This window comes from Podarcis melisellensis, assembly GCF_964234715.1.
Source record: "Podarcis melisellensis genome assembly, chromosome: 16".
In the NCBI taxonomy this organism is placed as follows: Eukaryota; Metazoa; Chordata; class Lepidosauria; order Squamata; family Lacertidae; genus Podarcis; species Podarcis melisellensis.
Genome location: NC_138533.1, coordinates 38,586,801 through 38,612,661, shown reverse-complemented (window position 1 = coordinate 38,612,661; position 25,861 = coordinate 38,586,801). Strand labels below are relative to the sequence as shown.

Below are 25,861 nucleotides of genomic sequence, written 5' to 3'. Positions count from 1 at the left end.
ATTTTAATTTGATGGTAGCTACCTTCAGAACTCCGTAGAGTATAGCTCGCCTGGTGTATAACTGGTCAATAAATACTTAGAGGCCATGGGCAAAGCCATCTGCCTCCTTGGAATGGGAGTAGTAATGAATCCATCCATGACTGGTGAGAAGATACACAAGAGAGGGATTAAATTCTTACAATGTTGGACACACACTGTGATTGTTTTTTCAAAGCTGACCAAACTAGAGTGAGAGAGTAATTTATGGTCATAGTAGGGCACGTTGTACATAAAAATACACATAAAATAGTATATTTTCAAAGTTCAAAGACAGAATGAAATCTGAAGTAACTTCCAGAATGCTGATAGCTGCATTCATGTATTTTATGTTGCTGTTAACTCAAATTAGGCAAAATAAGACTACAAACCTTGCAGTTTGGCTATAAGGTATTGGTGGAAAATAGTATCTGAAAAAGCATAACCTAGCTTTTATGTGCCTAGTGATTAACCACAGTTCTCCAATTCCCTTTTAACTTCTTGATTTAGGGTACAAACATTGCTGCAGGGAAAGCTATGGGAGTGGTTGTGGCAACTGGCGTGAACACCGAAATTGGCAAAATTCGTGATGAAATGGTGGCTACTGAGCAGGAGAGGACCCCGCTTCAGCAGAAGCTGGACGAGTTTGGAGAGCAGCTGTCAAAGGTCATCTCCCTGATATGCATTGCGGTGTGGATAATCAACATCGGCCACTTCAATGATCCTGTCCATGGAGGCTCCTGGATTCGGGGTGCCATCTACTATTTCAAAATTGCTGTGGCACTTGCTGTGGCCGCAATCCCAGAGGGCCTGCCTGCTGTCATTACCACTTGCTTGGCTCTGGGTACTCGCCGAATGGCAAAGAAGAATGCTATTGTTCGAAGCCTGCCATCTGTGGAAACCCTGGGCTGCACTTCCGTAATCTGTTCAGACAAGACTGGAACTCTTACCACCAACCAGATGTCAGTTTGCAGGGTACGGTCAATTCACTTATCTAGTTTCTTCCTAACTTATGTAATTTGTCTGGGTTTCTGTCAGAACTATGAAATAGGCCAGTTTTAGTGTCAGTGCAGCTCTGTCACCAAAGCCTGCTTCTAAGCCTTTATTTTATTAAAATGTGATTGCAGATGCTTTATTAGCAGAAAAGATAGTTTAATTAGAAGGATAGTGCTTACCTCTTTGTAACTTGATATTACTCTGTACATAAAGAGAAAAATACATGGCTTTGTTTGAGACAAAACCTAACCAATGCCTATCCCTTGAATCTGTTCAGTTCCTGAGCTCAGCTCTAGGAGAAAAGGTGCCTTGAGAATAAGGTGCCTTCCTTCACCACTGATGCAGTCTTGATAGGGTGAAGATAAATGTGCCCCAGGAGAGATGGAAAAAGAAAAGAAAACTTTTTGCCGTTTATAGACTCTTCCCAAGTTGATGGCTTGGGAATTATTCTCCTTGTCACAGGTTTTTTAATGGGTTTATTACCCTCTTTAAAACAAAACAAAAACACCTTAAATTTTGAGTGAACAAATTCCATTCTGTATTAAATTACCTATGAACTTTGAAGAATGACCCATGATTACCATTTCATTGAAGGTAGGCCCTGGAGACACAGAATAGATAAGACTTAAGAGTTACTTCCTTCCCATGTTGTCATACTTCTGTCAGTCTTCTCCACTTTTCTTTATACCACACACATGGGTGGTCCACAGTATTTGATAGTAAATTCAAAATGGAGTAGATATGGGAGGCCCTGGTTTAAAATTTGATGCATAATCTGTTATTCAGTAGATTACCAGAGTTACCTCTGATGCTAGGCACTCTGTAGAGTAACCAGCTGTGTGTGTGTGTGTTTAGAAAGTTGATGAATGCTGATCTAGGTATTGTCCTGTTATTTAGCAATTATGCCAGTCTCTTTATTCAGTTGGTTGTGCCTCACTTGTGATTGATATTCTAAGCAGGAACTGAATAGAAGCACAAAGAAAGAATTTTAAATCAAATTAAGGCACTTTTATTTGTGAAGGGTAATTGCTGAAAAGACTTAAGGGGCTAGAGCTTCTCCTGATTACATTACGTGGCTGGAAATAATTACATTCAAAATTATTGGGCCAGGGTAAGATTTCAAATAAGTAAACAGTAACAGACCTCTTCTTTTTTGAATCTACTTAATATTTGTGTGACTGTAACAGACTTTGGTGCCCCTGTTTAACTTGCTGTTTACTTATTTGTATTACTTTCCAGTCTTGTCCAGAATTTTATGCTGAAGTGTTTGTGCCTGTGGAACACAAAGCAGCTGCTCATCTGTATTCTAGAGAAGGTTACTTGCAGAGTATTGCATAACTGCCCGTCTCTTAAGAAGTCAGATGCCAAAAAAACAGAAAGGTTCCTTAGCATAGGAACATCAAACCCTTTTGTCTCAGAAAAAGATTTGTTTTGAAGTAGCAATATTGAGCTCTTCATTCTTTTAGATCAAAATATTTTTCTAATCCTGTATAGCTGGGAGAGGGTGTTTCATTTTTTGTTAGTGTCAAGTCCATTAGGTAATGCAGAAAAGTGGTGTCTTTAAGATTTTGGAAGAAAGCCTTTGCACATAAAAGCAGTAAAGCAGCATTTTCCTGTGGAAAAGAGAGAGAGTCTCTCTCCTTCTCTTTAGGAAGTTTTTACAGAAGTAATCCTTGGAGATTATTTTTCTGCATTATGGTCTGTTGCCAAACTATCCAGTCCAAGCCGATGTGAATTTACTCATGTTGCTTGTACACAGCAGGCTTGAAAGGAAAGTAACTGCATACATTTGAATGGTGGGTGTTCTTTTGAAAAAGGTTTTCCTTATGGTGGGGTAGTGGTGTTTCTCCTTGGGGATTGGAGTTCAGTCTTTTGCTCATCCCTTATTGGTAAACACTGTCCTCTCTTCCTGCTCCAATCTCTATTTAAACTATAGTGCTCCTTTAAAATAAAACATTTTCCCTGCCTCTTCAAGACCCTCTTTCAGTAAAAACCTACCTTGTCAGCAGTGGGGTCTTCCCGGCTCTTTCTCAATGCTCATGTTAAATTTCTGAAAAATGATCCCCTCCCCACCATTCCCCCTTAGTCTTTTCCCTTCACCTTCCTTGTGTTCTGGTCATGCTAAATGAACATTGACTAGCATATTGCCACATTTCCATGTCTGCGGCTGCATTCCTGTCGCTCCAGGTTCAGAAAGTGGCATCAGGCACTGCTTCTGAAGCATTTGCCTGATTCTAAAACTCACCAACACCTGGCAATGAAGGTGAGTGTTCTGAAGTCAGTATAGCTGTGCTTACCTGGAGTGGACTAAACATTAAACTTTGGCTGATTTCCTGGGAATAAAATGAATTCCTCCAGAATATAGAGGCAAAGATCTAAAGAAATGTACAGTGGTGCCCCGCAAGACGAATGCCTCGCAAGACGAAAAACCCGCAAGACGAAAGGGTTTTTCGGGTTTTGCGACGCTTCGCTAGACGATTTTCCCTATGGGCTTGCATCGCAAGACGAAAGCCCATAGGGAAATCTCGGGGACCTTTTTTTAAATGCTGGCGGTGGGGAGCAAAGCCTTTTTCCCCCCTCCGGACTTCAGAAGAGGTCCAGGAAGGCCGGCGGGGGCGAAAGGCTTTGCTCCCCACCGCCAGCATTTTAAAAGCGGTCCGGGATAGCAGGGAAGCGCTTCCCGCTATCCCGGACGGCTTTTGAAGGCAGGCAGGGGGGGCAAAGACTTTTGCCCCCCCCGCCCGCCTTGGGAAGAGGTCCTGGACCTCTTCCCAAGGCGGGCAGGGGGCAAAAGTCTTTGCCCCCCCTGCCTGCCTAACCGGGGGCTCCCCGCCGGAACCAAGTCCCGATGCCGGGCAACGGGGCGGGAAAGCCTCCCCCCGCCGCCCGGCATCGGAACGATGTCCCAAAGCCGGGCGGCCGGGCGGGAAAGCCTCCCCCCGCCGCCCGGCTTAGGGGCATCGTCCCGATGCCGGGCGGTGGGGCAGGAACGCCTCCCCCCGCCGCCTGGCATCGGAACCATGTCCCGATGCCGGGCGACGGGGCGAGAAAGCCTCCCCCCGCCGCCCGGCTTCGGGGCATCGTCCCGATGCAGGGCGGCCGGGCAGGAACGCCTCCCCCCGCCGCCCGGCATCGGGGCATCGTCCCGATGCCGGGCGGTGGGGCAGGAACGCCTCCCCCCGCCGCCCGGCATCGGAACCATGTCCCGATGCCGGGCGACGGGGCGGGAAAGCCTCCCCCCGCCGCCTGGCATCGGAACCATGTCCCGATGCCGGGCGACGGGACGGGAAAGCCTCCCCCCGCCGCCCGGCATCGGAACGATGTCCCGAAGCCGGGCGGCCGGGCGGGAAAGCCTCCCTCCGCCGCCCGGCTTAGGGGCATCGTCCCGATGCCGGGCGGTGGGGCAGGAACGCCTCCCCCCGCCGCCCGGCATCGGAACCATGTCCCGATGCCGGGCGACGGGGCGGGAAAGCCTCCCCCCGCCGCCTGGCATCGGAACCAAGTCCCGATGCCGGGCGACGGGGCGGGAAAGCCTCCCCCCGCCGCCCGGCATCGGAACGATGTCCCGAAGCCGGGCGGCCGGGCAGGAAAGCCTCCCTCCGCCGCCCGGCTTAGGGGCATCGTCCCGATGCCGGGCGGTGGGGCAGGAACGCCTCCCCCAGCCGCCCGGCTTCGGGGCATCGTCCCGATGCCGGGCGGTGGGGCAGGAACGCCTCCCCCCGCCGCCCGGCATCGGAACCATGTCCCGATGCCGGGCGACGGGGCGGGAAAGCCTCCCCCCGCCGCCTGGCATCGGAACCAAGTCCCGATGCCGGGCGACGGGGCGGGAAAGCCTCCCCCCGCCGCCCGGCATCGGAACGATGTCCCGAAGCCGGGCGGCCGGGCGGGAAAGCCTCCCCCCGCCGCCCGGCTTAGGGGCATCGTCCCGATGCCGGGCGGTGGGGCAGGAACGCCTCCCCCAGCCGCCCGGCATCGGAACGATGTCCCGAAGCCGGGCGGCCGGGCGGGAAAGCCTCCCCCCGCCACCCGGCTTCGGGGCATCGTCCCGATGCCGGGAAGTGGGGCAGGAACGCCTCCCCCAGCCGCCCGGCTTCGGGGCATCGTCCCGATGCCGGGCGGTGGGGCAGGAACGCCTCCCCCAGCCGCCCGGCATCGGAACGATGTCCCGAAGCCGGGCGGCCGGGCGGGAAAGCCTCCCCCCGCCGCCCGGCTTCGGGGCATCGTCCCGATGCCGGGCGGTGGGGCAGGAACGCCTCCCCCAGCCGCCTGGCTTCGGGGCATCGTCCCGATGCCGGGCGGTGGGGCAGGAACGCCTCCCCCAGCCGCCCGGCTTCGGGGCATCGTCCCGATGCCGGGCGGTGGGGCAGGAACGCCTCCCCCAGCCGCCCGGCTTCGGGGCATCGTTCCGATGCCGGGCGGTGGGGCAGGAACGCCTCCCCCCACCGCCCGGCATCGGAACTATGTACCGAAGCCGGGCGGCCGGGCGAGAAAGCCTCCCCCCGCCGCCCGGCATCGGAACGATGTCCCGAAGCCGAGCGGCGGGGCGAGAAAGCCTTTGTCCCCCCTGCCTGCCTTCCCAGGGGCTTTTAAATCGCCCCGGACAGCGGAGAAGTCCTCCGCTGTCCCGGGCGATTTTAAAATGCCGCCCGCCAGAAGAGGTCGGGGGAAGGCGTTTTCCATAGGAACGCATTAATTGATTTTCAATGCATTCCTATGGAAAACCGTGCATCGCAAGACGAAAAACTCGCAAGACGAAGAGACTTGCTGAACGAATTAATTTCGTCTTGCGAGGCACCACTGTATGTGGAAGAAGCCCATATTATAAAAATCCTGAAAAATAAGTGCTAGTTAAATGTTATAACTATTAATGCCACTAATATAAAGTCCTGCCTGCACTTCTATCTTGATGTTCAAGCTTTAAGTTATCTCAGTTGGTTGACTGGATCTGTACCCTTTTCTGTCTTACAGGTGTTCGTTGTGGACCGAGTGGAAGGAGATAGCTGTTCTCTGAACGAATTTACAGTGACTGGCTCAACATACGCTCCCATAGGAGAAGTGTAAGCTTGATTCTTGCCAGCTGAACCATTTACAGGTCTGGCTGTGTATGCACAGCAGCACTTAGGGCTCGAATTTAACAGCCTGAAAGAGAAGTGGATAATGTAAAGCGGGACTGAAGTGCAACCTCTTGATTTGTAGATTACCAATTCAAAACTAATCTTTTGGAATAGTTAATTTTGTGAGGAAATTGCAGGCTTTCCACAAGGTTATTGATATTTCGCCCATCTTAGGGGGAAGAGTGTTATTGGTCTCACTTAATAAGTTATTTACTGTGAGCACTCCAAGCATTATAAATATACTCTAGATCTGTCCTTCAGAATTACATTGCTGTCCTAGAATATATTTCTTATGTGTGCAATCTTTCATTATGAATACTGCTGTGCAGGCTTGTGTTTAAGCACTTGCCTGGCAGCTTATGGGGACAAGGATTTGCATGCAGGTGAGTGAGTAACCTGGTATAGAATGGGTAAAGCACTGTTTCCTCCTTGGAGCCCACCATCACACACCAGGGTGCTAGAGGAAGGACAGACCTCTCCATCTGACCTCTACTGGCTCCCAGAAGGCTAGAATTTGTTGTTGTTGTTATTTAATTTGGCAGGCCTATAAAATTACAAGACTGCTATGCTTTCCCTCCTTCAAACCTTAATTTCTCCAAATTGTTCTGAAATGTTATGTTTTTTGAATGTACATATCATATTACCACTTCTCTTATGCCTTTGTCTCTGCTTTCCATATAAAGAAATGTGCACACACTAGTGTCTTTTCAGTTCTTCATAGCTTCAAAGAAAGGCACAGATTGTTAATGTTGAGATGATGACTGGAAAAGACATAACATCTATTGTCATTTCCTAGTTGATGTCTTTGTTTACGTAGAGCCCTTAAGAGGAGCACATGAGGTGTCATGATTCATCAGTGCTTCAGCAAAGCTAATTTCCCCCAAGTAGAGAGAAATCTCAATTTGTTCAGTCGTTATAGTCATTGATGACAAGCTTTTGATGTGAATCAATCCCATGGTGGGCCCTTTCTAAATGTTCTTTGTGTAATATTAATTTCAATTACCCTTGAACAAAATTCACTTAGGGCAAAAGTGAAATACAGCATCTTTAAAGCATGCAGCACACTTGCCTCATTGATCATGGTTCCTTTTCGTATTTGAGTGGGCAAGGAGGAATTCTTAATTAGGACACAGGAACTTTAAATGCCCATGTTTTAAAAGACTACCTGTAAAAGTGAGTTTATCACATGTCAATGTGATTTATTTATCCCAAGCCCAAGCTGCAGGGGGCTTTCCGAATTTCAGCATATGAAGGATGAGAATAACATGAACATGCCAGAGAAGGAAGGATCTTAGCCAGTGGTTTACTCTGATACAGCACAGACATTGGGACTGAAGTCTCACCATCTATTTTTCTCTTGAATATTTTTGACAGGCATAAAGATGAGAAACTGGTCAAATGCAGTCAGTATGATGGTCTTATAGAATTGGCAACAATCTGTGCCCTTTGCAACGATTCTTCTCTGGATTTCAATGAGGTAAGTATCTCCTCCTAATTAAAGAGAGGGAGCAAAGTGGTTGCTGTTGCTCTCCACGTTAGAAAGGGATGCAGCACGAGTGTCAAGGTACATTCCTCCCATCCTCTTTGATTAAGGGTATTTATCTGTTCACAGGAACAGATACTTTCCCTCAAGGGTGTGTTTGTTTAGTCTTTTATGCACCTCTTTTCCAGCAGTTGTGTCCAAGACGAATTGCTCAGTTGTTTTCGGTTATTAAATCTGTACAAATAGATAGCAAACGAAATAAATAAATAAAAGTATACAGCAAATGAGTGGGACGTGGGTGGCGCTGTGGGTAAAACCTCAGCACCTAGGACTTGCCAATCACATGGTCGGCGGTTCGAATCCCCACGGTGGGGTGCGCTCCCTTCGTTCGGTCCCAGCGCCTGCCAACCTAGCAGTTCGAAAGCACCCCCGGGTGCAAGTAGATAAATAGGGACCGCTTACCAGCGGGAAGGTAAACAGTGTTCCGTGTGCTGCGCTGGCTCGCCAGATGCAGCTTCTCACGCTGGCCACGTGACCCGGAAGTGTCTGCGGACAGCGCTGGCTCCCGGCCTCTAGAGTGAGATGAGCGCACAACCCTAGAGTCTGGCAAGACTGGCCCGTACGGGCAGGGGTACCTTTACCTTTACTATACAGCGAATGAAATAACAATTCAGCAGCAAGATATCCAAACCAAGGCATCAAGTTAAAACAACTAAAAACAGCCACAGACTGAAATAATCAGATTTTAATGTTGCATCAAAATATCAACAATGTAGGTCTTGACTAGACATCCCCACTAAGGGAATTTAAGAAGTGGGGTTGCCACAATACAACATTTTTATACTTTTCTGATAGATGCATTTCTGACACCTGTAAAAGAAGCCTTGTGTGCATATCTACTATCTAGGTATTTTCCTGAATCCTGTGAAAAGTGACTGTGCCTGCACCAGTTAGTTTTTCATGATCTGGGAAACGTATAGTTTTATCTTGGCGCTGAAGAGCCTTGATGTTGTATGAAACAAAATGTTGAATTTAATTTTTTTTCATGCATACATGAATTCATACAAAGGACTCAATGACAGGTATGAGAGCACCTAAGTCTGAAGCTAAACAGGTGTGAACTTGAACAGTCCCTTGAATTAGTATGGAAGCTCCATTTTACAGCCATATGGTGGCTTTGCATCGAGCGGGAGTGCAGGAGTAAAGAAAAATATGGGGAAAGAAGGCCGGAAGAAAGAGGCACTGTACACATGGTTGGTTATACAATATTAGCTTGAAAAAGCACTTCCATAATGAGTGCTGGTTGAGATGCACCTTTAAAATAGTTAGGCAGAACACTAAATAAGGGACAGTCAAGGGAAGTGGGCTTTTGAGACAAGGTAGTGCATTCTTCTAATTAACAAATAGGTTTTCTTATGCTGAGCCTCTGCTGATAGTCCCCATACCAACTGCAAAGAATGTGACTTACACAAACCAGATAAAAGACAGTGACCTTTTTGGTGCTGAGCAGGACAGAGGAAGGTAAAAGAGGTTTGGATAAAGGAGCATAAATAATAGGCAAGGGTTAACATAGCAGAACATGCAGGACTGCTATGCTTCTCTGGGTTGTTTATGCAAAAGTTGATCTAGAAGGAAGTAAATTGATAGATGCAGTGGGGAGAAAGGTCACAGACATGAGTGGAAGAAGTCAAAGTGTAGGGCTGCAGAGTGAATCAAGAGAAAGTAGTAGACTGCCGGGAATGAAACCCTTAGAAACTAGGACTTGAAGTGTCATTAGACAGTATGGACAAGTATGAGTAAACACTTGAAAGGGCTGGTGTGGCTTAGACTTATGTTCTCACTGTGCCAGTCTACTTACTGCTACAAAATGGGGGCCTCTTATGGCACTTAAGGTACAAATGCAAGTCAAGGTAAGCCCCCCTCCCCCCCCCCCGCCCAGTAGGTCTTCGTGTGCTGGAAAAGGAAGCAGTAATTGGTACAGTACAAATATATATTTTCAATAAAATCCATTATTGCATAAATAGATTTTATTACAAATTCTGGTTTTGTTTTCATTTTAAATAAGAATTTTTGGATGTCTGTTATCAAGAAGACTCCCAAAATATGCAAGTGATAGGCAAACTGTGATACTAATCATGCTAATAACATTTTTGTTAAAGGCTAAAGGAGTGTATGAAAAGGTTGGTGAAGCCACAGAGACTGCCCTCACGTGTCTGGTGGAGAAGATGAATGTGTTTGACACAGAGTTGAAAGGACTGTCCAGAATTGAACGGGCAAACGCTTGCAACTCGGTCAGTACTTCTGAAATAATACACATCAGAGAACAAAGTGAAACTCTTCTCCTTTCATACAGGTTCATTGCACTGCAATTCTGACTTCTCCATCTTCCCACCTCCTTTCTGCAGGTGATAAAGCAACTCATGAAGAAAGAGTTCACCCTTGAATTCTCAAGGGATAGAAAGTCCATGTCAGTGTACTGCACTCCAAACAAGCCCAGCCGGACTACTATGAGCAAGATGTTCGTTAAGGCAAGTATGCTTCATGAAAGCAGGCAGTTGTACTTAGCTACAAGACAGCATGGCTCTTGAAGTTGTGCCAGAACAAAATTGCAGTGGCGTCTCAAAAAATAAATCTGTGCTTAGTAGTATTCGACCCCTGCAGTTGAGTGAGCTACTTTAATTTAATTTTATTTTATTCCCCTTGATGGCTTTGTGGTGTAAAGGCAAGTGATTGTGATTCTGATCTTTCCTGGAAGGCTAATTGGCTCCCACTTTGTGCTCCTGCAGGGTGCCCCCGAAGGAGTAATTGACAGGTGTACACACATCCGGGTTGGAAGCACTAAAGTGCCATTGACACCAGGAATTAAGCAGAAGATCATGAGCGTCATCCGAGAGTGGGGCACAGGCCGAGATACCCTGCGCTGCTTGGCTTTAGCAACACACGACAATCCACCAAGAAGGGAAGACATGAAATTAGAGGATTCTGCAAATTTCATTACTTACGAGGTTGGTTAACTGTCAAATTGCAGCTTGAGGAGAATGGCAGAAGTTTCCTAAAACAAAGAGAGTTTTGTCTTTGGATGGAAACACCAAGTGAGCCACTCGGAGCTCCTTGGAGGAAGGGATGTAGCTGATGTTAGTTTGTAACATTTAGCATCTCCATCCTAGTCCCATCCTAGTATATTGTGCATTTATCACTAGGCATCCTGGGTCGTGTTCATGCCCTTGCAACTAACACAGCTGATGATAAACCCCACCTAATCCTAGGCTACAAAAATTTACCTAGGGCTGTCTAGTCTCCATTCCTTACCTATAGAGTGGGAACAGTAGCAACTGACCTCTGTGGATTGTTGGGAAGATGAACAAATTAAAACAAAAATGCTGTACAAGCAGTAATAGCAGTGCCTTTTTCCTAGAAAAATAGGTACTCATCATGAAGTTGTTACAGTAAGTGCCACACTCTTTAACCAAAAAAAGAGGTTTCAGTACTGCGTACCCTTGAGTACCCCCTCAAAAAAAACCTGACAAGTAATAGTATAACAATAATAAAAGACATATTAGTTCTGTTCAGCAACTTAAGAATGTGTGCCTTTTACCTTGTTACTGGGAAATCTGCTTAATGAGGTTTATTCTTGTTTCAGACCAATTTGACATTTGTTGGCTGTGTGGGGATGCTGGATCCCCCACGAATTGAAGTGGCATCATCCATAAAGTTATGCCGGCAAGCTGGTATTCGTGTGATTATGATAACAGGGGACAACAAGGGGACAGCAGTGGCCATCTGTCGGCGTATTGGCATCTTTGGGGAAGAAGAAGATGTCACCACGAGAGCCTTTACAGGGCGTGAGTTTGATGAACTTTCCCTGGCTGCCCAGAGGGACGCTTGCCTAAACGCTCGCTGCTTTGCCCGTGTGGAGCCTTCCCATAAGTCTAAGATTGTTGAGTTTCTCCAGTCTTTTGATGAGATCACAGCTATGGTAAGTGTGAGAGGTGGGGCATTAGATAGGCGGCAACTTCTTGTGTAGAGAAAGATGTGTGTACTAGTTGAAGGGAGGGGTCTTTATGCAGTTGCATTTTACGGAGGTTCCAAACAGTTCTCTCCCAGCATGAAGATGCAGAATAGGATAGAACGTACATTAGTCCGCCCTAACTTGCTGCCAAGTTATCAGATGATTAAGATGGGGCTGTGCTTGGAACCAGTTCTGCTGTACGCTGGCGCAATGGGCTGTGTCAGTGCCCACTTTTCAAACTTTCTCTTTCAGACTGGAGATGGTGTAAATGATGCCCCAGCACTGAAGAAAGCAGAGATTGGCATTGCTATGGGGTCAGGCACTGCGGTGGCAAAGACAGCTTCAGAAATGGTGCTGGCTGATGACAACTTTTCGACCATTGTAGCAGCTGTGGAAGAGGGACGTGCAATCTACAATAACATGAAACAATTCATTCGCTACCTCATCTCCTCCAATGTCGGAGAGGTCGTATGGTAGGTGTGCCAAGCAGTCTCAACTCCCCTCAAGAACTGCACAAGTGAACTTTGTTGATATAAATGGAGCTGGTCTGGCCTCCTGGGACAAATTCAATCCAGAGGTGGCTGACAAGCGACTTAGGGAACCTTTCCCGTCCCCCCTTAAACAGAAGAAAATGTCAGAGGATGGATTTGGTTAGTGGCAACTCAGCTCTGGACAGTTTGTTAGCAAAGACCATAGAAATGCCAAACCAGAGAGCTTTTAAGTGCAAACTAGGGCTTTAAGTGTAACAATGTATTCTTCAGAACCACCTCTGCTGTTTTGGGTAATGAAAGAGTGATTTGCAAAGACACACTGAATGTCCCTAGTTACCAACGACTATCATTCTCATCCCACTTTCAATGCAGCACCCAAGTTCTCCTTTCCACAGGCTGCATAGGACTTGCCTTGGTTGTCAAATAGCATCAAGAACTGTTGGGATTGCAGCTAATTTGAATACTTGATTCTTAAATAGTTGTAACCCAGTTTCCTCTCATGCTGTGAAAACCCTAAGTACAACATATCCATTAAATCCTTCAGTTAACATGATTAATCTTACTTCTGCTCTTTTTTTGACAGTATCTTCCTGACTGCTGCCTTGGGTTTCCCTGAAGCTTTAATTCCTGTGCAGCTGTTGTGGGTAAACCTTGTGACTGATGGACTCCCTGCCACTGCTCTGGGATTCAACCCCCCTGATCTTGACATCATGGACAAACCACCTCGTAATCCCAAAGAGCCCTTGATCTCTGGGTGGCTCTTCTTCCGCTACTTGGCCATTGGATGTGAGTGTTGATTTTGGATTTGCGAACCCCTGGATAGAACAAGAGGTTTTCTGCTTTCCCCCTCCCCTCATTCCCAGCACCGCCCTGCTCCCTTCCCTTCTCCTCTTGGCTCTGGCACAAGGGAGTCCAATTAGGGCAGCAGCATGGCGTCCGCATTGCAATTTGGCAGAAGTTAGCTTAAAGGTACTGAAACTTGTTATCACATGCTGCTGCTGCATCCTTTCCTCCTCGCCTTCCTTTCTCTTGGCAGTTGCCAATCTTGCAGAAGATGACTGCAAAGTGCCACTTGGACCAGTGTCTCTCAAACTTGGCCCTCCAGCTGTTGTTGGACTGCAACTTTCATCATCTCTGGCTAGCAGGACCAGTGGTCAGGGGAGATAGGAGTTGTAGTCCAACAACAGCTGGGGACCCATGTTTGAGAAACTCACTTTGGACAGTTTACCTACCAAGCTAAATCTACTTCTGAACTCTCCATTTTAACTAAGCACCTAAAATGTGTTTTTTAAGCCAGCATTGCCTTGGATTGAATTATCTGATAAAATAATTTGTGTGTGTGTGTGTGTTTGTAGAAGAGTTAACTTTCATTAGGCAGGTTTTCAGAGGGGAAAGTGTAAGTGTGTCTTGCACAGAGCTCTGGCCCCATCTCTGGGTCTGTTTTTAAATGAGATATGTGGTACTGGAAAGAATCCAGTTGTGGTTACTTGGCATTCAAGATATGAGCATGGATAGCAATTGCAGGAAATGGGCAAGGGTTACACAGTAACCTATTGTACAGAGGAGAGAAAGTTCAGGTGAGGTGAGCAGGCAATACAGTTGGCCCATTATTCAGCCTGGAAAGAACTATAATTATTTATCCCCCCCCCCTCCTTTAAGGCTACGTTGGAGCTGCTACGGTGGGAGCTGCTGCTTGGTGGTTTATTGCTGCTGATGGTGGCCCAAGAATTACCTACTACCAGCTGGTAATATTTTCTTCTCAATATTTCAACATTAGCATTTTTGGAATAAGGCTTACATTTTTGTAGTGCTGTTGGCTAACTATGGTGTTTAAGTGGAATGCACTGGTATCTTTTCAAAATAACACCAGTTCTTATCTTTGGAAAGATCTCACACATGTCAAAAAACTAATTCCTGCTTAAAATAAAAATCAGATTAGAGTGTTTAAGAAAAGCTTTGGTTTGTTCAACTTTATAGCTGAACAACAAGAAGAATTATAATGATGGTTGATAGCACAAGAGTATTTTGATGAGCTGCAGCCGGGGGATGAGGAGCAGTAATGTCATGAGTGTACTTAACTAACTTGTATTTGTGTTCACATTTTCCAGAGCCATTTTCTGCAGTGCAAAGAGGACAATCCAGATTTTGAAGGTGTTGACTGTGTGGTCTTTGAGTCTCCATACCCTATGACAATGGCACTTTCCGTCTTGGTCACTATAGAGATGTGTAATGCACTCAACAGGTTGGTGTGCTTGAAATGGATGCTTTCATGTGTCGTGTGTTGGTGATGGGAGCTTTAGATTGCATCATGCTATTTGAAGAACTTGCCTTGACCGTAGAAGTTATGCATTTGGGTGATTTTCACTGTGTTTCTGGAATTCAGTGACTTTAGGGATTCAGCTACTTTTACTTTTTTTAACAATGGATTTAAATAAATCAATGAAGGAGCAGTACACAAGATGGGGCAGAAGAAGTAGCTTTTTCATCTGCAGAAACTGAAGAGAAATATTGCCTGTCTTAAGCTTCACAGGACATCTGTCTCAGCACTGTCAGAAGCATTGCAACGTTAGACAGGCTTGATCCAGTGTAATGTAGATATATGGAGCAGGATCTGGGTCAGCAGTTTTTGCAGACCATTGGCAGGGAGCTATTAAAGCAGGTGGACCTTTCATTAGAGAGCTGCTGATGGGTTGTGGGCCTACAAAACTGGGCACTAGGAGAAATGCCTTGTGCTGTAGCACATGCATGCACTTGGTATCATGGCAGCCAGAACTGGAAAAACCAAAAGAAGCCCCCTGCATTAAGAGTTTTTAAAGCTAGTGGAAGGGGAAAGTAGAGTGGCAGACTCTCTGAGCCTGCCGAAGATAAGAGCTGGTGAAGTGCAGTGGCTTTGAGCAGGAGCTGTGAGCCCTGGGTCAAGTCACACATAGATGGCCTTTAGGCAAGCTGCTGTGAACTGTGAAGCTTTATGTACGCCTTCATTCTTTTTTTCAGCCTGTCAGAGAACCAGTCCTTGTTGCGGATGCCTCCTTGGGAGAACGTCTGGCTGCTGGGTTCCATTTGCTTGTCCATGTCTCTTCACTTCCTTATCCTCTACGTGGAGCCACTGCCAGTAAGTTTGCCTAGCTCATGTTCCAGGAGAAGTCTTGAGCCGAGCAAGAAAAGCTCTTGGTCATCCCCAGCTCTCTTGCCCCTCAGCTCAGTCAAAAGGCTTCACCAATAATGCTATTTCTCTTCCATTCCCCAGCTGATCTTCCAGATCACACCTCTGAATCTGACCCAGTGGCTGATGGTGTTGAAAATCTCGCTGCCTGTCATCCTGCTGGACGAGACACTTAAATTTGTGGCCCGTAACTACCTAGAGCCTGGTAAAGATAGTGTGCCGCCTGCCACCAAGCCACGCTCTTTGTCCGCATGCACCGAAGGGATTTCCTGGCCGTTTGTGTTCATTACCCTACCCTTGATTATTTGGCTGTATAGCACAGACACTAACTTTAGCGACATGTTCTTGTCTTGACCTGAAGAGATAACAGTTTGACAGAGAGATGTTTAACTTAAATCAATTTTTTTATTGTTTAAAGCAATTGTCTTATTCTGCTGAATTTTCACATGAACATATTTGCCGGTGTCTGAGGTTCCATATTCTATGCCAGCCCTTCCCCATCCCGGCGCCCTCCAGATACCTGCTGTTACAACTCCCATCAGCCACAGCCAGCCCACCTGTGCTTGCTAGGCCCAATGGAAGTTGTATCCTAGACACCTGGGAGGGGCACCAGGTTGTGGAAGGGCTGATCTAGATGTTTTGGGTTTTTTCTTTTACTTCCCCTGACCCAACTCCAGTGGGGGAGTAGCATTTCTCCCCACCCCCTTTTATACACATCTAGGGTGTCCATTGACATGTACAGAGAAATTTAACACTATTTTATGCAAATATTTTTTGTAGAGGAGAAGCATGTACAGTGTTCTGTTTAATAGTCAACTCATCCTTGTAAAAACAAACAAAAAAAGTGCTTTGCGGGGGGAGTGCCAGTGGACACTATATTGAGCAAACTGTAATTGGTAGCAGATTTTAGGGAATGAATGTTTTTGTGTGTGTTTTCTTAAACTAAAAAGCATGCAATTGTTTATGTCTTCTGCATGGTCACCTAATCTTAATTTGTCATTCAGCTGGTTTTTTTCTGCACTGGGCAGATGTATACTGCTACCTCAGTATCTACCCCCCTTTTTTGCCCTTTCCAATATTTTTAAATAACAACTGAATCTTGTTTACACCTGTATTTGTAAGAGGTATGCTTATTTTTGCTGGTGCAGAAAATACCACTCCAGGGGCAACCTGTTACTGTTCTCCTCCTCAACCCCCCCATCACATGTAGATTTTTTTTTTAAAAAAATATTATTTATTTAAATATCTTATGTATTTTTATTGTAACAGCATTTCCACCAGCATTGCCCACTTTGGGATGGTGGGGGAGAAGCAGGAAAGGTAAAAGGCTACCTGGATAGACTTCAGGCAAAGCAAAAAAATAAAAAAAATAAACTTTTTAATTGAGAAAATTTTGTTTCTCATTTCATTTATACCTTGGAGGCTGCTCCATTTTAATTAGCAAAATCCATGCATCAATATTTTTTGTGTTCTTTTTTTTTAAGTGGGGGCATTCATAATGGGATCTGGAAACAAAGGACTTGCATTTGCACAGCTGGAGTTCTCACGGGGTCTTTTTTTGGTTAGGTCTCTTAACTCTCAGTGCCACATCTTGGGATATAGTCTGCTGGCCACATCTTACCCTGAAGTGGCAAAGTAACAAATTTGTGTGTGTGTGCGTGTGCGTGTTACGTCTCTGTGTGTGTTTTTGTAAAATCTGTAAATACCACATGACCAAATGAACATATTGTATAGAACTATTTTTATTTTTAATGTGGCACTAACCACCATCATTCTATTGCGATAAATGTTACCGCATGTTGTGTTTCCCCCCCTCCAAATTGAGTCCTGTATCAACAATGTGTAAGTTCATTAACAGTCCTAACTGTGTGGTGTTTCTCTCCAATGCCTTCCAACATTCATCGACTGAAGTGAGTATCTCTCTTCCATTTCACCATTCCAGTGGTGATGTGCTGTGTTAAAAAAAGATAGCATATGCTGTATACATGTCAAAGAATAAATGCTAATTTTCCCTTCATTCCATGCTGCGTTTTGTCAGATATTCTGCTGTGCTACATTATTATCACCACTCTTCACATTCCAGTATCATAAGGCTCAGATGTCTTGAAGAACAAGCATATTTTGCGCCCCCAATTTCTATCGGGTTAAATTTTAGAACTAAGCTAGCAAGACCTGTGCCCTGAAAGTATTAGAGAATTAACAGTGTTTCCCCTTAAATTCACATTAAACTCTTCCTTAGCAACCATCAGCACCTCCAGGGTGGCTTTGCTGCAGTGGAAGCTTTTTTAGATAATCTATCTTCCCCACATCTCAAAAGTAATAGGCATCCTTGAACATGGGTCCCAATTAGCTTCTTGTAGTTTTCATACTGTACTTTGATGCTCTTGGACTTCTTCGTTTTGTTATAAAGGTGTCATGAACAATTCCAGATAACAGGTATTAATTTCAGAAGGCCAAAGGTCTTCCAGTTACATTCTCTCAGGTATTGTGTTTGTAACAGAACAGTATCTTAATAGTTCTCAGTGAGTAGAGACTCTTCTTGTGTCCCACAAAAACAGCAACGGAGCAGTCGAATGAACATAACACGGTTGAATGCCGAGGGACTGGGGGACATGTTCTGTCAAAACGGCAGATAGCATGCTGGCTTTGCAGTGTTTTTCAGGCACCTGCTAGGGCACTCGTCGTTTAGGAGTTGGATGGATTAAAATTTGGCAAGAGTCCTTTTAAGAGTCTGTGCCTAGCACAGAATGCTTACTGATGAGTAAGCTCAAAATTCTCGGGGGTGTAAAGTGAAATCCCTTGCAGATGGAAGGTTTCACTAGCAGACATGTTAAAAATGAGGACCTTGCAACTCAGGAGTGTGTTAGGAGCACAGCAGTAAGCAGCCTTCTTAGGCAAAGTTTTCATGTCATCCTAAATCTAGACTCTAGTGCTGACCTTAGTGCACATGCTATCTCCACACCCCCTTGCCTTGGTCTGGTTTTGCCACTTGGAAATGGAAAGTATGCCCGATATTATCAGTGCAGGCTGACTTCTGTGACAGGGATAGCTAATCTGTGACCTGCCAGATATTGCTGGACTACAGCTCTGTCTCTGACCATTCTCTGCTACTCGGGGCTAAAAACACTACCAAAGGTAGCTCAGTTAAGTAGAGCATGGTGCTGATAATGCCAAGGTTGCCCTGTACGGGATAGCTACACATCCCTATGTTGCAGGGGGTTGGACTAAATGATCTTTTGAGCCCCTTCCAAGTCATTGGGCCTAATGGAAGCTGGGAGTCAAACAGCATCTTCAAGGCCACGGATTAGCCATTCATAGGCAGGCCCAGAAGCATCAGCTTCTGGCTTCTTGACACCTGCACCATAGATTTGCCATATTCTGTCTAGCTGTAGGTCTCTGATTTCCTTCAGCTGTCCCTCCCTTGCTCCTCACAAAAGTGAACACAAAGACAGCCCCAATGTATCTCAGTATTTTATTTAACATTCTCAAAGTAAAAGAGTCCAGGTCCCTTCCTTGATGGGGTTATAATCTCAGATTTGACAGGAGGGGTGTTTGAGCAGAGAAAACTCTTTCTCAGTTACATGGATTTAGGAGGACTAAGCAGGTTTGCCAAAGACTTCACAGGAGGCTGGGGGAGGTTTTGAAGAAGGAAGCAAGAAGTGGCATTGTGCAAATGTTCTAGGAAGCAGCATCACCCATGAAGGTCTGGAAGGGAGAAAGAGCAGAGTTAAGAGGAAACGAAAACTTTCAGAGGTCCCTTACTAAACACTAAGCATATTTGGGGAACAAGAATCCTGTATGTCTGGACTCTCATGTGTGTGAATGTACACATGAGAAGCCCAGCTTAACCAAATGAAAATCGAAACCACGGTGGAAGTCCCTATTTCAGTTACTCATCTTTACAAGTGGCAGTGAGCTTGGACGATGCTGGTGGCAGAGGCTGGTGGCAGTTGGAATGCCAGCCACATTTGAAGGGCCACACAGGTAAGGGCAGGTTACCAAAACTGCTGTTTCTGAAAAGCAGTGGAGCAGACCAGTAACTTTCAAGCCCACTTGTAAAAGGGTTCTTGCACGGATATCCATTTAGCCCAAATTGTTAACAGCTTGGGAGTGTTTGTGAAGGTAGACAGTTCTTTCTTTTATTTAAAAAATCTGTTGTGTTTTGATCTGCCTTCAATTTCTTACTGGGCTTTTCAGTTGGTTTAGACTGTTGTTGTCTCAGTGTTTCTCACCCAGGTAAGGAGACATCTGCATAGCTGTATAGGGCAGTGACACAGAAACCTGTGACCATCCCAATGGTGTCAGATTTCAAGTCCCAAGCACTCTGGTCAAAGGGGATTATTGGAGTTGAGGTCCAACCACATAGGATAGGCACGGCTGGGGTAGATGAGTCAATAGTCTAATTGGTATAGGATAGCTTCAACGTTAATCTCTGAAGCACAGCTCCAGCACACTGGACTTGCTCCTTCGTCTCTCATCCCCCTTTTGACTGAATTAGGGAGATAATAAAACATACGTTTGTGGTATAGTAAGCCATCTAATTAAATGATATTTGCAATTCACAGTGCCAGTTATGGTAAGCAATATATTTCCCCAAGGGAAGCACACATTCTGCCAGGAGGTGAGGCCTTGTAAGATGGCTAGTCATCAACTTTTCCATTAGTGCAAGGAATTAGTGAGGCTTTTTCAAAGTGCTTTGAACCTTGCAGTGACCCCTTTGGAAAGGGGCACAGGGTGCCTTCCCCTTCTCACTGAATAAGGAGTTGTCTTTCCAGGCAGAACTTAACCCTAAATCTCTTAACTCTTAAAGCCCAGTGCAACCTTCGGTGGTTCTCACACCACCACGGGTTGGGTGAATATGGTAACTTTTCTAAGGCCATTCAGTAAGCTTAGAATTGAACCTGTGGCTCTAATGTTAAGAACCTGATGGAGCAGAGTCACAATTCAGGGAGGACATACTTTTCCTCCATAGGATCCCAGGTTCAATTAAAGCCCCCTCAGGTGCAGCAACGATGGGAAACACCTTTGCTTGAAACCTTGTACAGATGCTGCCAGTTGAGGTTGACCAGCCTTCCTCCAGCCTGCTGCCTTCTAGGTGATGTTGGATTTCACAGCTCCCGTCCGCCCCAGCCAACATGGCCCATGGGCAGTGGGGATGGGAGTAGCCATCCACAAAGCATCTGGAGGATACATTTGATTAATAACTTGACTTAGTCCACAGCATTTTGGGGTGAAGCTTTCTTTTCTGATTAACATTCAACAATTTAGATGTTAAAAGAATGGCCAAATAGTGTTTATTTTCTCCCCATTTGTACAAGTGGTGTCTTAATTCAACAGGGGTTTTTTTATTGTTTAAACTGAATGCAAAGCAGCTTTGTGGCAATTTGCTTTTTTTTTAAGCTGTGGTTTCACTTAAATTAGTGCTTAATATTGGGGAATCTTAACCCTGTGGTGATAAAATGCAGTACAGCAGTTCTAGTGTCTCCCAAGGATGCAGCCAATAAGAGGCTTGAACGATGAGCAAACTGGATGGGTGAGGCATAGCTAAAAACAGCCCAAGTTGTCTGTCCTTGCACCTGTCTTGTTTTACTTTTTGCACTTCTTAACCATCGTTTCCCTAATTTCTGCTTATTGCATTAAAACAAACAATAATAATGAAACACTAACACAGAGAGTAAAAAGATCTGCATATTTTCTAACACTAACTCTCTGGGTCAGGATACTGCAATTGTACAAAGTAACTGAGTTGAAAATTATAGAACAGCAGAAGCCAATAGGGCAGGGCCTGAATCATGATGCAAGCTTCGTTCTGGACAAGGCAGGTGTAAGGATTCGGGGCACATGCCCAGGGCACCAATTGGCACAAAATGTCCACGTGCAATGGAGCTGGCCAACCAGGCAATGCACCAGCGATGTTGGTGTGTCTTCAGCCAGCCTCCACCTGACAGCCCTCTTACTCAAAGGAAACCAGGGAGGGGGGGCGAGCTGGTTGTCAGCTTCCTCCTCCTTAGTCTCAGTGTTGACGTTGCAGAACTCGGCTGCGAAGAGGAGGAAGGGGGCAAAACAAGAATGAGTTGGTGCTGCCTGTCATTGGCTCATGCAGAGGCCATCGCTGGCTCTAGTTCCCCCTATTGTTGGGGATTTCTGCCTTCCATTCTGCCAGCCATCAATGTCCACATGTTAACTCTGGGCAAATAAAGTTGGTGGGTGGGGTCTCAACAGGACTCTGCCTTGTAAACAATCTCTTTTGAAATTAAACAAAAAGGGCAGGAGGTGTGTCACCTGATACCACCCCTGCTCCTGGTTCTTGGATCTCTCCATGAGCCCAAGGCTGGCATGCCAGTGGTTCTGGTGGCAAAGCTTTTCTGGAAGGAAGAAGGTTTCAGCAGATGGACTAGCCCTGCAGCCTTTATGTTGTCTCACCTTTTTAGTGTATTTGGGGGGTCAGGGAGAGACAGGCTAGGGAAATAGCTTAACTCCTTATTGTACCTATTTGCTTTTAATAATTTCCAAGGTACCAGTTGCATTGCAAACTACTGGGGCACCCTAGACATCCTAGGCTAAGGGGACTTGCTGGTTAAAGACCTCTACAAAATACCACAAAATTATTAGAAATTAAGAGAAAGTTTAAAAACAAACATTGAATGAGAAGCAGTGCTGTTGCCTGGGGAGAATCTGAAAGGGAGACTGGTTGGATGGGCAGCCAGACTGACCTGTTTGCTAGGTGGAAATACGTAAAGGAAGCAAAAATGGACTAACAGAACCACTTCTCTTTTTTCTGCAAAGTTAATTGCACACTAGGAAACTGAATGGTAGGAATTTGTTAGGGCCTGAGAGCTCCAACATGCTGTGGCTAATCTGTAACTCTTAATTCACCGCAGACAAGCCATTAACAGCCAACAAGTGATGAAAAAGGATGTGTGAACATATTTTGGTTACTCCTCAGGGCTTTGGCAACAGCATTTATTTCTCACCTCCCTAAAGGTTTGGGAGGGAAGGGCTTGTGGAAGGGATGGGAAGTATTCAGAGGCTGTTGGACCACAGCTCCCTTCCTCCTCGGGCACTGGCCAGTCTGGCTGGAGCTGATGGGAGTTGCAGTGCAATCGTATCTGGCAAGGCCGCAGGTCCCCCATCTTAGACTTAACAGTGAAAGGGAAATTTGTCCCTGTGTCCTGGAAATGGACAATTTTACGAAGTACAGTGTCTTTAGCCTCCCTTGTACAACAGCTACTAAATAAAAAGATTTGGCAGTTTGGCTAAAGTTTTAAGGATTGGCTTATGGGGCAAATAGCGAGTGGAAATCTCTTAACTAGACGTCCTTCCAGCTTTTAATTCTCTATCATACATTTCCGATTAACTTGTATTCTCCCATTTGAAAATGAGAGGATGCTTATCAGACTGTTAGAATTTAATTCTATCGCTTTTGAGCCTTTAAAAAATTACAATAATGTCCTTGCTTTTATTAAGCCTTCTTTATCCATCCTTTTCACTAACGTTTTCTCTCTCTCTCTCTCTCTCTCTCTCTCTCTCTCTCTCTCTCTCTCTCTCTCTCTCTCTTTTTTATTTACAGCAAAACTGGAGTAATCACTTAGTCCTAGACAAATTTTGCAGAATTGTAAGGTTAATTTTCTTGCATGCGTCTTTAGGAACGCATCTACCGAAAACATCTGCATGAGTCTTGTAAATGGGAAAATAAAAATCTCTCCTTAAGGAGGGAGAAAAAAATAGAACTGAAAACTCGTGTTCCACGAAGGAAGTGTGTGGTGCTCTTAAAAAGCTTCAGTTTATATACAGATCTACCAATGTGCAATATGGTTTTTAACTGATAAAACAGACCTCTGCGAAGAAGTTTTGGGGTTGCATGAAGACAAGTCTCCCTAAACTGCTGAGCAAGAATTAATGAGTGGTGATTCGCCAAGTTTTATCTTTTTTCTTTTTCTTTCCATACTTCGTTGTGTAAAATGTCATAGTTTATAAAATGTACAATACTGGACTGTAATGCATGCTTTCAGTTGTAAGTAGCTGATAATCTCTATTGTATCTCAAGATAACACTTAAAAACAGCTCTGTACAATATGCAATTCTATTTATACAGGTTCGTTGACAACGGTACTGTTGCTGAACGTTTAAGAAACTGTTAAACCTTCAATTCCATAACTTCAGCTTAAAAAAAATAAATATATTGGAGTGTGCAGATAGGTCTATTTTGCACTGTAATAATGTAACTTATTTAAATCTAAAGCCGTAGACACACACCGGTGCAATACACATGTTGTGGTGCATTTTATCTTAACAACAAAAGCCTAATAATGAACCTAGTTCATAAAACAGCATGTGTGACCTTTTTTCTTTGTTAGAAGTTGTAAATAACATTGTCTGATTCAATGCTGATGGTGACAAGCATCACACCTGCCATCCTGGTTTCGGGTAAAATAAACTTATTCTATGATACATAGTTTGTGTGTTTGTTCGGATATGTTTAGGAACACGCAAGGTTCCTTGTAAGCTAATTCGAAACACGTTTACTGAGAGCCTGTCCAGCACATGATGCAGAGTAAGGTGGTAGGATTCTGGACTTCAGTGCTTCAAACTATTGGAGAGTGCGCATTTTTAATGTTCCCTGCATACTAAAGCAAAAAATGTCTGCTCCTTTTATATACTGAACTAGAACCTCAGAAAGAGAGAGACCAGCCTGTTGGATCGGGCCAGTAACCCATCCATCCCACCAGCCTGTTCTCTCAGTGGCCAACCAGGTTCCACCGTGGGAAACGGGCCAGCAGGGCCTGAGTGGAGCAAGACTCTCCCCACCTGAGATTCCCAGCCTTCAGAGCCAGTCTGCCTCTGATCCTGTAGGTGGCATGTAGCCGTTGTGGCTGGGAGCCACTGAGAGCTCTATCCTCTAGGACAGTGATGGCCAAACTTGGCCCTCCAGCTGCTTTGAGACTACAAGTCCCATCATCCCTGACCACTGGTCCTGTTAGCTAGGGATGATGGGAGTTGTAGTCCCAAAACAGCTGGAGGGCCAAGTTTGACCATCACTGCCCTTTGAGAGAGTGCTTTTCTTTTCTTTTTAAGTCGAGCCCAGTTCCCATTGTAGGGAGCTTTTCTTACATGGGAGAATATTCAGAGCTATGAAATCCCAACCACAGGCTCAGGTGGGAGAGTTCAGAATTCTGCTTTTCATTCTATGTAATGTGTGGATTGGCTGACTCTCAGGAATAAAAGCACATTGCACTGGCTGGGATCCAAAGAACGAAAGAAGGAAGCTATTGAAATGGGCTTGTTAGAACGGCATGTTGCACAGTAAATGCCCTCTGAAGTTGAAGAAGATTTCAAAACCCATTTGTGAGATGGCCTGGGCACACGTCATTCAAAGGAAAGAGAATGCCACTTAACACGGGCCCAAGCCCTTGGGTGCTGCTGCTTTGAATCTGTGACATCGGTTCCAGTGAGATTTCCTTCCAAGCTCTTCACACTTTTAAGTTTGTGGCATTATTTGCGCACGATTTCCTAGCAATGCCAAGGCAACACACTTTCCTCTTAGAATTACATAGCGTTCCTCTTGGAGTGTGGCATGACTCGGGTAGAGAGTGTGAGTTAGAAGACAACCTCTATATAATCACCTTTTTCAAAACAAAACAAAAAATGTTTTCCATTGTTTGTATAAAAAAGTGAGACAAACCATCTTGTGTCCCAACTGATTTATCTATATTTATTTAATTTTCTAAAGGGTGTACAACTGTTCATACACAAGATGTTAAAAAATTTAAAGCACAGGAAGTTTTCTGTGTGGTGAAATAATCATCCTCCCAAGTCAGAGTACTTAACCTGTAAAGTGCTTTATGTAGTGGAGTCTGGTCCAGCAGGGTGAATGGGGGCAATGCCCCACCAATCTTCGGCCTGCCTCCTTTCTCATATTTGCTCCAGGGGGATGTCACTCCTTCCTCCTCAGTGTTGCCCTCATCAGGGATGTAGGGATCCCTACATTCTGCACCAGCCACTGGCTTCATGGTAGAGCTCACACAAAATAATTGTATGAGTTCTACTCACTCAAATCTTCATGATTTAAATACATCAGAGTATTTTCCTCTCTCTTCCTGGGCTACGACCTTCAACAGGAAGGAGTGATGAAAAAACCACCTGTGGCCCAAGTCCCTTCAGCTCCCTGCCCAGGGTCTCATGGTCCCTTGCTGTGCATTGCAGGCTGTGTGTGGCAGTATTATTTGTACCCACATGAATCAATTAATTTTTTTTTTTTTGCAGCTGTATTTTAACTCTTTGACCAAGACTTGCTTTGTTAGTTTTAATAATTGCAAGCCGTATGAGGGATGGCCTCTGTAACATGTACATCCACCTTGTTGGATGTGCTTTAAATGGATCTGTTGTTAACACTGTAGAACTCTGTGACCCTGGATTCTAGTATTATGCAAATCGGAGGAAAACTCACACCATGCACAGCTTTCTACCCCTCTTATTAGTCAGAGAAGAATTGATGGAGGCAGGAAGTAGTCAAAGCAAGGCAGATACTAATTTTTTTCTGCTGCAATAGAGTCCCTGCCACCACTGCGGGTGTGTAACATACTTTAATGG

At 45.2% G+C, this 25,861-nt stretch overlaps 1 protein-coding gene across 3 annotated transcripts in view; it reads left to right on the top strand.

Annotated features, from left to right (window-relative positions):
* ATP2A2 (ATPase sarcoplasmic/endoplasmic reticulum Ca2+ transporting 2) overlaps positions 1-23,722 on the top strand; it is a 58,931-nt gene extending 35,209 nt beyond the window's left edge. The window contains exons 8-21 of one of the 3 annotated variants that reach the window (XR_014163800.1): positions 526-990; positions 5,980-6,068; positions 7,500-7,602; positions 9,768-9,899; positions 10,014-10,136; positions 10,395-10,613; positions 11,249-11,584; positions 11,870-12,090; positions 12,692-12,894; positions 13,768-13,853; positions 14,217-14,350; positions 15,103-15,220; positions 15,356-17,181; positions 22,842-23,722. Coding sequence is in view for 2 of the 3 variants with exons in the window: in XM_081892773.1 (XP_081748899.1) it covers positions 526-990; positions 5,980-6,068; positions 7,500-7,602; positions 9,768-9,899; positions 10,014-10,136; positions 10,395-10,613; positions 11,249-11,584; positions 11,870-12,090; positions 12,692-12,894; positions 13,768-13,853; positions 14,217-14,350; positions 15,103-15,220; positions 15,356-15,625 (2,499 nt within the window). In the remaining variant the exon portion in view is untranslated. Of the gene's footprint in view, positions 1-525; positions 991-5,979; positions 6,069-7,499; positions 7,603-9,767; positions 9,900-10,013; positions 10,137-10,394; positions 10,614-11,248; positions 11,585-11,869; positions 12,091-12,691; positions 12,895-13,767; positions 13,854-14,216; positions 14,351-15,102; positions 15,221-15,355; positions 17,289-22,841 lie in introns of those variants that run through there. The other 2 variants (XM_081892774.1, XM_081892773.1) reach the window with 2 other exon arrangements.
* The last annotated feature ends 2,139 nt before the right edge of the window (positions 23,723-25,861 follow it).